The following is a 12,459-nucleotide window of genomic DNA, read 5'->3' on the forward strand; positions in this document are numbered from 1 at the left end:
AAATCCCTCCTGATGGCACTTTTCTCCTCCCCCAGGTGCTGTGCCTTACACTATCTCTACCTGGCCTCCTTCACCTGGATGCTGCTGGAGGGTCTACACCTCTTCCTCACTGCACGCAACCTGATGGTGGTCAACTACTCCAGTGTGAGCACGCTTATGAAGAAGCTCATGTACCCTGTGGGATACGGAGTCCCAACTTTAATTGTGGCTATTTCTGCTGCATCCAGGCCTCACCTCTATAGAACACCCACCCGGTAAATGCAGATTCTCTATGTGATCATGACCACCACTGGAATCAAAGTAGCACTTTTTATTATGCCAGAGAATAATGCAGAGAAGGCATAGGAAGTAAGAATTCTTAGGAAATCTTTTTAGTGGAAAATGATAAGAGTTAAGGAGAATGTCTTTAAAGCTCTGTCATTTGAATAGCAAAACTGAAGCTGAAAGAAGTGCTTAGGACATCAGTTAAAAAAATTGAATCTACTCTTTGTCCAAATCTTTCAGGATATTACAGTGTTTTTATTTCAAAAGTAGAGTTGATTTAAATAATCATATAATAGATTATATTATAGTTAAGATTTATGAGGTACTTCCTTTATGCCATGCATTTTTCCAACCATTTCTGTATGTGGTAACTATCTTAATCCTTACACTAATACTATGAAGTAGGTACAGTCCTTTGCCCCCTTTTACAGATGAATAAAATGAGCCACAGATAGTTTAATTAAATGCCCCAGGTGCATGGCTAGTAAGTGGCAGAGGTGGGTTTCAAATCTAGAGAGTCAAGCTGTAGAACTTGTACTCTCTTATCTTCACCTTTAACGCTCAGTTTTGTGTTTTTACTCTTATTGACACACACAATAAAATAGACTCTTTATTCTTACTCTTATTGACACACACAATAAAATACTCTTTATTTTTTACTCTTATTTACTCTTATTTACTCTTATTTAGTTTTTACTCTTATTGACACACACAATAAAATAGACTCTTTAGAGGCATACAAGTTAGTGTTTTTAGAATAATCACAGATAGATAGGGAGTGTGCAAGCATGAGTAGCAGTGGGCAGAGGGAGAGAAACAAAGATTCCCAAGCAGGCATCATACTTATTCCAACATGGGGCTCCATCCCATGACCCCAAGATCATGACCTGAGCCAAAATCTAGAGTTGGATACTTAACTGACTGAGCCACATGGTGCCCCTTCCTTTAGTGTTTTAGACATTTAGTGTTTTTAATATATTCACAACAATCGATATAAAGACTTCATCTACAAAGTTTCTAATCAGTGCTTCCTTAGAGACATTTTCTTTTTTTTTTATATTTTCAAAAAGATTTATTCATCCATCTGACAGAGATAGAGAGAGAGCACAAGCAAGGGAATCAGTGGGCCCAATGTGGGGACTGATCTCATGACCGTGGGATCATGACCTGAGCTTAAGGCAGATACTTAACTGATGGAGCCATCCAGGTGCCTCTTGCTTACATTCTTCTTAGCCTATACTTTAGTTGTCCTGAAACGGCCTTTCACACTCTCCATTGTTCTGAAGTGCCTTGCTCACTCTCTACTTTACCGGAATGTTGGATCAAAAGTAGATTCTGTCACTGTGTGTCAGTAATACCTTCAACAATAGACTTAAGATTTTTATACATTAATTACCAATCTGTGATCATAAGAGAACATCTGTTTTGCGCTGTTGTTAAAACTAAATCAAACAACTCAACAACAAAAGACAAATAATTCAGTTTAAAAAAGGGGGTGCTTGGCTGGCTCAGTTGGAGCACATGACTCGTGATATCGGGGTCATGAGTTTGAGCCCCATGTGGGGTGTAGAGATTAAATAAATAAAAAATGAAAAAATGGACAAAATATGTTAGTACCCATTCCTCCAAAGATGATATGTAAATGACTAATAATCACATGAGAAGATGCTCAACAACCATAGTCATCAGGAAAATCAAGTCAAAAACCACAAATAAGATGTTACTTCATACCCATTAGTTAAAATGGTTAAAAAAGACAGGCAGTAAAAAGTGTTTGTAACAATGTGGAAAATTTGGAACACTTATACATTGGTGGTTGGAATGTAAAATGGTGCAGCCACTTTGGAACTTGGTTGGACAGTTTGTCACAGGGTTCAAAGTATAGCTACCACATGCTAGGATATCTACCCAAAACAAATGGAATCGTATGTTCACACAAAAACTTGTACCTGAGCACTGAGGGGGGCACTTGATGGGATGAGCACTGGATGTTATACTATATGTTGGCAAATCAAACTCCAATAAAAAATTTAAGAAATATACAAAAAAACTTGTACCTGAATACTAATAGCATACTCTTCAAAATTGGAAATAATTGGAATGTCCGTGAAGTGAAGAATAGATAACCAAGATGCAGCTGGATATCCATCCAGCAGAATATTATTTAGCTATGAAGAAAAGTCAGGAGTATAACCTATCCATAAAAACGTGCTGCAATTCAGATAACATTGAAAGCATGATGCTAAATGAAAGGATCCAGTCATAAAAGACCACATATTGGATGATACCACTTATGTAAAATGTTCAGAACAGGCAAATCTGTTGAATGAGAAAGCAGAGTAATGGTGCCCTGAGGGGAGGGGAGGAATGGAGTGTGTGGAGGTGGGGAACACATGAAGTGAATGAAGTTTCTCTTTGAAGAGCTGAAATTATCTTAAGGTACTAATCTAACCTGAAGTTAGATTTTGGTGCAGGCACGCAACACTGTGGATATTCTAAAGATGACTGAACTGGATAGTTTAGATGGGTGAACTTATGGTATGTAAAATAATGCCATGAAATAATACAAAACTGAATAATGCCATGAAAAAAATACAAAACTAAGTGGATGGGTTTTGCAGAGGTGGGGTTCAAGGTGGGGCTTTTGCTGATGGAAAAAAATTATATTGAACAGTACAAAAAAGGCCATTAAAACCATGTTAGATTCACAGGACTCTCTAAATCTGTTAACAGGTGTGTGGGCTTCTCCTTGGCTTCAACACTGTTTATCTCAGTGACAGCATTCACTCTTCATATCTCAACCAAAAATATAATTTCCTTATTGAATCATCCTTAGCCATCCTAATCCTTTAGACTTCCATCTAATCATGATGTCCAATGATACATTCTCACAGCCTCACATTTTATTTATTTATTTATTTATTTATTTATTTATTTATTTATTTATTCTATTTTTTATTTTTTTGATTTTTTAAGAATAAATTTATTTTTTATTGGTGTTCAATTTGCCAACATACAGAATAACACCCAGTGCTCATCCTGTCAAGCGCCCCCCCTAAGTGCCCGCCACCGTCACCCCCACTCCCCGCCCTCCTCCCCTTCCACCACCCCTAGTTCGTTTCCCAGAGTTAGGAGTCTCTCATGTTCTGTCTCCCTTTTTGATATTTCCTACCCATTTCTTCTCCCTTCCCTTCTATTCCCTTTCACTATTTTTTATATTCCCCAAATGAATGAGACCATATAATGTTTGTCCTTCTCTGATTGACTTATTTCACTCAGCAAAATACCCTCCAGTTCCATCCATGTCGAAGTAAATGGTGGGTATTTGTCGTTTCTAATGGCTGAGGAATATTCCATTGTATACATAAACACAGCTTCTTTATCCATTCATTTTTTGATGGACACCGAGGCTCCTTCCACAGTTTGGCTATTGTGGACATTACAGCCTCACATTTTTGTTTTATTGTTGCAGTATGTCAAATTGTGTGTCTCTGCTCCATGTGAGATTTGTGGGTTTTAAGACCGTATTTACTTTCTTTATCATGTATCTTCAGAGCTAACCACAGAGCCTGTCACAAAAGAATCACTCAGTATTTGTTGATGAATGAATGAATGTTGGTGAGTGAATGAATTTACATAATAGTTCTACATTCCTAAGGACCAATGCATTTTTGTGCTCTCTTGCTCAGCTGCTGGCTCAACCCAGAAGAGAGATTTATATGGAGCTTCCTTGGGCCAATCTGCACCATCTTCTCTGTGAGTGATGACATCAAAGCATCCTTAATGCTCAGCTGGGGGTCATTAGAGGAGCAGAATTTTAAGGGAGGGTGACAGAGGCAGGCATGTCACTGGATTTGCTTAGTTTTCTAAGACTATTCTTAAAACTACAAACTCTACCATTGATAGTTAATATGAAAATGACTTAAATATGGAACTGATGTTGGACAGGCTAGGATGCAGAGAACAGATCGAAATTTTATTCAGTAAACCTTCTGTGGTTTTCTGAAGGTCAATTTAGGTTTCTTTCTGATGACCCTCTGGATTTTGAAAAGCAAGCTGTCTTCCCTCAACAGCGAAGTATCTACCCTCCAGAACACAAGGTAAGATGGAGAAGAGAGTGACAATCCAAGAGACATGTGCGATCCTAAGGGCAAAGCTGTGTACCTCAGCAGTCCCTGATGCTTCTTCTCAGGGTCTTCTGAGGGGACCTGAGTAGAGAGATGAAGCTATTCTTCTATGGAAGATAGCTCAGATTCACTGGTGTGATGCTGACAACCTGGGCAAATGTGCTATGCTTTTTCTTTTCAGAGAGAGAGAGAGAGAGAGAGAGAGAGAGAGAGAGGTGGAGGGGATAGAAGAGGGAAAGGGAGGGGGAGAATCTTTTGCAGGCTCCACATTCAGTGGGAAGCTTGACTTGGGGATCCATCCCAAGACCCTAAGATCATGATCTAGCTGAAATCAAGAGTCAGACATGTAACTGACTGAGTCACCAAGTTGCCTCTGTTCTATTTCTAACCCCAGTTTGTGACTCCCTCAGAAACAGGAAGAATTGGCATTTGTTAATAAACATTCTTTGGACTTTTGCCATCAGTCCTATGACTAATGTGCAGAGACCATTTATTTTTCTATGAAGCACTTAGAAAAGCCTGTGACTAATTCCACATCCTAGCTTACACTTCCACACCCCACCCTCGATTCAGGCTCCTACTGACCCCTCTTCCATTCCTCTCTCTGGAGAAAATCCTATTCCATGTCAAATCTTCTGGGAGGCTTGGGCAGTCCTTTGCTCCAGCAACGTTTGTGCAAATTTAATGTTGTTCTTTCATTTTCCTATCATTATCCTTTCCAAATGAAAATAGAAATATTGCCTTTGTTATTTTTAATGCCCAGGTCCCAGCACAGAACCTGATGCAAAATGCCTTCTCCATAGTGTTGGATGAAATTCAGGATCTCTATATAGCATCATAAAACCTTTGAAAATTACTTTAGGAAATGTCCCTCTCCTCCCAATCCAAATCAAAATGCCATCCTTGTCAAAGTGGCATGTTTTATAGGAAATCATTGATAATGAATTTCAAGCTGATCACCAGTCAGAGAACTCATCACCAGCAGGGGAAGACAAAGCATCGATGAACTGAAGACGTGAGAAATGGCTTTCATTGTGTTGCCCTGGGTGAATCATGAACCTTCTTTCTCTTCCTACCCAGGATGCTGACATTTAAAGCCATAGCTCAGCTCCTCATCCTGGGCTGCACGTGGTGCCTGGGCATCCTGCAGGTGGGTCCAGCTGCCCACGTCATGGCTTACCTGTTCACCATCATCAACAGCCTGCAGGGTGTCTTCATCTTCCTGGTGTACTGCCTCCTCAGCCAGCAGGTACTACTGCCCAGCTCCCACCTGGGATGCTTCCTATCCTCACTCATCTCAGTGAACTGATCCAGAGCATACTTTGCCTCTGCAGGTGCGGGAGGAATATGGAAAATGGTTCAAAGGAATCAGGAAAACAAGAGCTGAGTCAGAGAAATACACACTTTCCAGCAAGGCCATGTCTGGTGTCAACAAACCCATGATGGTAAGTAAGATCAGGCATTGCTCCCAGAGCACTTCATTAAGTGATCTGCTTGAGTACCATATGCTCACTCCACTTAGCAATGTTAGTGTGCAGCAAAATATGCCTTAGAGTGCTCTCACTTACTTTGTTTTTGACTCATTAACTATTTTAAAAAATTTTTATTTATTGCTTTTTAATTTGAATTCAATTAGCCAATATATGGTGACTCATAAACTGTTAACAATGACATATTTTTAAAGGGTTGTTTTAGACAAATACCCACTATTTGCTTCGATGTGGATGGAACTGGAGGTTATTATGCTGAGTGAAATAAGTCAATTGGAGAAGGACAAACATTATATGGTGTCATTCATTTGGGGAATATAAAAATTAGTGAAGGAGAATAAAGGGAAAGGAGAGAAAATGAGTGAAAATATCAGTGAGGGTGACAAAACATGAGAGACACCTAACTCTGGGAAATGAACAAGAGGTAGTGGAAGGGGAAGTGGGTAGGGGATTGGGGTGCCTGGGTGATGGGCACTGAGGGAGGCACTTGGTGGGATGAGCACTGGGTGTTATGCTATATGTTAGCAAATTAAACTCCAATAAAAAATTAAAAAAAGATAAAAGGATTGATTATATGTTGGACCACAAGCTAGTCTTAATAAATTTAAAAAGATTAAAATTAAAAAAATAAAGGGTTGTTTTAGAATATTTTTTGTTCTTAGGGAGCTGTGTTCATGTTAACACTTACACATCAACACTCTAATGAAGCACCTGCTGTATGCCAGACATGCCCACTCGGTAAACAAGACTCAGTGATCTGAAGCAGTGACGCACATTCTACTTAAAGCCATGTTATCCTATCCTTTTTCTCTACCTCCACCTATATCTCTTTTTTTTTCTCCACCTATATCTCACTGAGCAGCAAGTCACATAAATGCAAGCATGGGGGAAGTTGATGTACATATTTATAAATTAAACAGAAAAAGTGTTATCTGGCATTTTGAAACCTTGTCAGAGAGCTTGATATTTTCAGTACCCTGTGGCCACCAGGAAAGCAGGAAGATAAACAATAATACCATAGGATAATTCATGGCTATGGTTATTAGGAACCAACACTTACTAGTTTAGATTTAACTGAGTATTTACCTATTGTTTCTGAACTCTTCTATTGTCTGTAAAAGACTCCCATGAGTCTCCCTTCCCATCTAAAGGAACTTACTCTCCTGCCAGGAAGTCTTCCTGTATTTCTCTCATTACCTTGTTCTCCCAGCCTCCACTGGCACTGGTTCTGCCGCTGAATCTTCTGTCTCCTCCCCCTTCCTCAGTAAATGTCTTACCACCTATTTCATAGAGAATTCAGAGTCATCTGATGACACCCGGTGAAGTCTATGTCGTTGGCCATACCAACCAAACGTCAGCATGCATCCTGTCCACAGTCCCTTATCATTGGTGCAATTTCTCTCCACCTCTACGTCGAGTGCTTCCACCTACTCTTTAATCCCATTCTTCATGGCTTAAAGGTAATTATCTTTAAGTTATTCTTCACACATTCTCCCTCTCTCTTGCTCTCCTTATGTCACAGTCTTAAAGTATTCTTTCACAGTTCTGCAAACATGTTTGGTTCTGTCCCATCTTAAAATCATGCACTACTTGTTTCCTTTTTAGCTATCAGCCAAGAGTTGACTTCTTTCTCTGTCTCCATTTCCTTGCCTTATACTCACTTCCTCCTCCTGCACCTCTTGCAAATATGGTTTCTTTACCCTATCATGCCACCCAAACAAACATCTCTTAGATCTACAATGATCTCCATGTTCCTAAAAAGTTTTTTCAGAAACTTGGGACAATATTCATCTTTTCTTTTCTTTTTTTAAAAAATATTTTATTTATTTATCCATCACACACACACATACACACACACACACACACACACACACAGAGAGAGAGAGAGAGAGAGAGAGAGAGAGAGAGAGCCAGAGACACAGGCAGAGGGAGAAGCAGGCTCCACCCAGGGAGCCCGATGCGGGACTCCACCCCGGGACTCCAGGATCGCGCCCCCGGCCAAAGGCAGGTGCTAAACCGCTGAGCCACCCAGGGATCCCCTGCCCTCATCTTTTCTGATGAAACACTCCATCATTATCTCCTCTAGATTCTACTCACATACATTTATTTCTATGTCTTTCTTCCATTCTCCCTACCTTTTACCTCTTTGTTCCGTTTATGGCTCCATCCAATGGATCAGTTCCAGAATGACTTCAGGTCTCACTAGGTCCTTTCCACCTAGACAATAGCATCTATTTTTTAGGTTCAGTTACCACCTAGATACAAATGACAGCAATATATATTTCTCCATTTGATCTCTGAGATCTAGATGAGTATTTATAGCTTATTTCCTATATCGTGAAGACACCTCTAACTCAGTTTTATTAACTCTCTTCTTCTGTTTGGTGTAAGTTTTATTTGCTGTTCTTTCTTCCAGTTCCTTTAGGTGCCAGGTTAGCTTGTGTATTTGAGTTTTTTCCAGTTTTGTGAGGGATGCTTGTATTGCGAGGTATTTCCCTCTTAGGACTCCTTTTGCTGTATCCCAAAGATTTTGAGTGGTTGCATTTTCATTTTCATTAGTTTCCATGAATCTTTTTTTAAAAAATAAATTTATTTTTATTGGTGTTCAATTTGTCAACATACAGAATAACACCCAGTGCTCATCCCGTCAAGTGCTCACCTCAGTGCCCACCACCCAGTCACCCCCACCCCCCGCCCACCTCCCCTTCCACCACCCCTAGTTCATTTCCCAGAGTTAGGAGTCTTTCGTGTTCTGTACCCCTTTCTGATATTTCCCATTTATTTTTTCTCCTTTCCCCTTTATTCCCTTTCACTATTTTTTATATTCCCCAAATGAATGAGACCATATAATGTTTGTCCTTCTCCAACTGACTTATTTCACTCAGCATAATACCCTCCAGTTCCATCCACGTCGAAGCAAATGGTGGGTATCTGTCGTTTCTAATGGCTGAGTAATATTCCATTGTATACATAAACCACATCTTCTTTATCCATTCATCTTTCATTTTTTTTGCCATTCATCTTTTGATGGACACCAAGGCTCCTTCCACAGTTTGGCTATTGTGGACATTGCTGCTATACACATTGGGGTGCAGGTATCCTGGCGTTTCATTGCATCTGTATCTTTGGGGTAAATCCCCAGCAGTGCAATTGCTGGATCATAGGGCAGGTCTATTTTTAACTCTTTGAGGAACCTCCACACAGTTTTCCAGAGTGGCTGCACCAGTTCACATTCCCACCAATAGCGTAAGAGGGTTCCCCTTTCTCCGCATCCTCTCCAACATTTGTGGTTTCCTGCCTTGTTAATTTTCACCATTCTCACTGGTGTGAGGTGGTATCTAATTGTGGTTTTGATTTGTATTTCCCTGATGGCAAGTGATGCAGAGCATTTTCTCATGTGTGTGTTGGCCATGTCTATGTCTTCCTCTGTGAGATTTCTGTTCATGTCTTTTGCCCATTTCATGACTGGATTGTTTGTTTCTTTGCTGTTGAGTTTAATAAGTTCTTTATAGATTTGGAAACTAGCCCTTTATAGTTTCCATGAATCTTTTCAATTCTTCTCTTATTTCCTTTTAATTACCCATTCACCAAAGCAGGATGCTCTTTAACCTCCACATGTTTGCGTTTTTCCAAATTTCTTCCTGTGATTGAGTTCTAGTTTCAAAGCATTATGTTCTAAAAATATGCAGGGGACAATACCAATCTTTTGGTATCAGTTGAGACCTGATTTGTGACCCATTATGTGGTCTATTCTGGAGAAAGTTCCCTGTGTGCTTGAGAAGAATGTGTATTCAGTTGCGTTTGGATGCAAAGTTCTGTAAATATCTGTGAAATCCATCTGGTCCAGTGTATCATTTAAAAGCTCTTGTTTTGGGCAGTCTGGGTGGCTCAGCAGTTTAGCACAACCTTAAGCTCAGGGTGTGATCCTGGAGACCCTGGATCGAGTCCCATGTCGGGCTCCCTGCGTGGGGCCTGCTTCTCCCTCTGCCTGTGTCTCTGCCTCTCTCTCTCTCTCTGTATGTGTGTGTGTGTCTCATGAATAAATAAATAAAATCTTAAAAAAAACAAAGCTCTTGTTTCTTTGCTGATGTTGTGCTTAGAATATCTGTCATTTGCAGAAAAGGCAGTGTTGAAGTCTCCTACTATTAGTATATTATTATCTAAGTATGTCTTAACTTCGGTTATTAATTGATACACTTGGCAGCTCCCACATTAGGGGCATAAATATTCATGATTATTAGGTCTTCTTGTTGGATAGACCCTTTGAGTATGATATAGTGTCCCTCTTCATCTCTTACTACAGTCTTTGGGACAAACTTTAATTTATCTGATATGAGGACTGCTACCCCAGCTTTCTTTTGAGGACCATTTGAATGATAAATGGTTCTATAACCTTTCATTTTCAGGCTGTAGTTGTCCTTAGGTCTCAAATGAGTCTCTTATAGACAGCAAATAGATGGGTCTTGCTTTTTTATTCAGTTCGAAACCCTGCACCTTTTGATGAGATCATTAAGCCTATTCACGTTTAGAGTTACTATTGAAAGATATGAATTTAGTGTCATTGTAATACCTATTCAGTCCCTGTTTTTGTGGATTATTTCTTTGGGCTTCCTCTTTCTTTACAAGGTCCTCCTTAATATTTCATGCAGAGCTGGTTTGGTGGTCACATATTCTTTCAGTTTCTGCCTATCTTGGAAGCTCTTTATGTCTCCTTCTATTCTGAATGAGAGCCTTGTTGGATAGAGTATTCTTGGCTGCATGTTCTTCTCATTTGCGACCTTGAATATAACCTGCCAGCCCTTTCTGGCCTGCCAGGTCTCTGAGGAGAGGTCTGCTGTTAATCTAATATTTCTCCCCATTTAAGTTAGGGATTTATTGTCTCTTGCTGCTTTAAGGATTTTCTCTTTATCTTTGGAATTTGCAAGTTTCACTATTAAATGTTGAGGTGCTGAATGGTTTTTACTAATTTTTTTTTGGGAAACCTCTCTATCTCCTGGGTCTTGTTCAGGCATTCATGCCTGTTATCTTCCTCAATTTAGGGAGGTTCTCATCTATGATTTGTTCAAATATGCTTTCTGGCCCTCTGTACCTTTCAGCGCCCTTGGGAACCCCAATTAAATGTAGATTTTTCCTTCTGAGACTATCATTTATTTCCCTTAACCTTTCTTCATGGTCTTTTAATTGTTTTTCTTTTTTTCCCTCAGCTTCCTTCCTTGCCATCAACTTGCCTTCTATGTCACTCACTCTTTCTTCCATCTCATTAGCCCTCATCATTAGGACCTCCAGTTTGGATTGCATCTCATTTAATGGATTTTTAATTTCATCCTGATTAGATCTAAATTCTGCAGTCATGAAGTCTCTTGAATCCTTTATGCTTTTTTTCCAGAGCCACCAGTAGCTTGATAATTGTACTTCTGAATTGGCTTTCTGACATGGAATTGTAATCCAAATTCTGTAACTCTGTGGCAGAGAGAACTGTTTCTGATTCTTTCTTTTGTGGTGAGTTCTTCCTTCTAGTCATTTTGCTCAGTACAGAGTGGTTGTATGAGCGGGCTGAGTCCAGAATATCAAACACAATCTAATAAATTTCACCCCAGATTATTCTGACAAGGTCAGAGACCAGAAATTGAAAACAAATATCGGACTGAAATAAAACAAAAGGACCACTAAAGAAAAACAAATTTTAAAACAAAGTCATAAAAGGTGAAAGATTTATATGATCTGAAGAGAAACAAGAGGGGTAGTGGAAAGGGAGGTGGGTGGGCGGTTGGGGTGACTGGGGGACGGGCAGTGAGGGGGGCACTTGACAGGATGAGCACTGGGTGATATGCTATATGTTGGCAAATTGAACTCCAATAAAAAAATTAACATCAGAATTCCACAAATTCTTTTTTTTTTTTACTGTTTTTTAAGCATTTGGTGCTAAAAAAATTATTGTTCAGATCAACTTTTACAATCCACTCCGTTTTTCTTTCCCTTTCACTTCATACACAAAAGTTCATCATTTAGTTTATAAAGCATTATTTTGAAGTGAGCCATCTTGATTTGATCATGGCACATGGAAAAGGTAGACCAAGGGTGGATAACCTCACCAAAGATATTCGTCTCCTGGTACAAAACCAGAGATTTATTTTATTAACTCATACAATGACAATGCCAAGAATACCTTTAGATAGACAGTAAAGATATGTCTCTAATGTTACTGATTAAAAATAAACATAGCAGTAGTGAGAATATGGAGAAATGAAAATTCTCATACCTTGTTGATTGGAGCATAAAATGGTACAGTATCTTTTGAAAACAGTTTGGTAGTTCTTCAAAATGTTAAGCAAAGAGCTACATGACCCAGTAATTCTATTCTTAGGTACAACCATACCTTGTTTTATTTCATGCCACTTTATTGCCTTTCTCAGATACTGTGTTTTTTTCAGACTGAAGGTTTGTGGCAACCCTATGTCAAAAAAATCTATTGCTGCCATTTTTCTAATAGCACTTACTCACTTCGTGTCTCTGTGCCACATTTTTGTAATTCTTACAATATTTTAATTTTTCAATTATTATTTTATTTGTTACAGTGA

At 39.3% G+C, this 12,459-nt stretch overlaps 1 protein-coding gene across 3 annotated transcripts in view; it reads left to right on the forward strand.

Moving 5' to 3' along the window:
- LOC121494395 (adhesion G protein-coupled receptor E2) overlaps positions 1-12,459 on the forward strand; it is a 46,592-nt gene that overhangs the window by 19,702 nt on the left and 14,431 nt on the right. For 2 of the 3 annotated variants that reach the window (XR_005988802.1, XR_005988803.1), the window contains exons 13-15: positions 36-254; positions 3,954-4,020; positions 4,273-4,342. Coding sequence is in view for 1 of the 3 variants with exons in the window: in XM_041760770.1 (XP_041616704.1) it covers positions 36-254; positions 3,954-4,020; positions 4,273-4,364; positions 5,472-5,640; positions 5,726-5,836 (658 nt within the window). In the remaining 2 variants the exon portion in view is untranslated. Of the gene's footprint in view, positions 1-35; positions 255-3,953; positions 4,021-4,272; positions 4,365-5,471; positions 5,641-5,725; positions 5,837-12,459 lie in introns of those variants that run through there. The other variant, XM_041760770.1, reaches the window with a different exon arrangement.

Source organism: Vulpes lagopus, chromosome 7 (assembly GCF_018345385.1).
Source record: "Vulpes lagopus strain Blue_001 chromosome 7, ASM1834538v1, whole genome shotgun sequence".
NCBI classification, from domain to species: Eukaryota; Metazoa; Chordata; class Mammalia; order Carnivora; family Canidae; genus Vulpes; species Vulpes lagopus.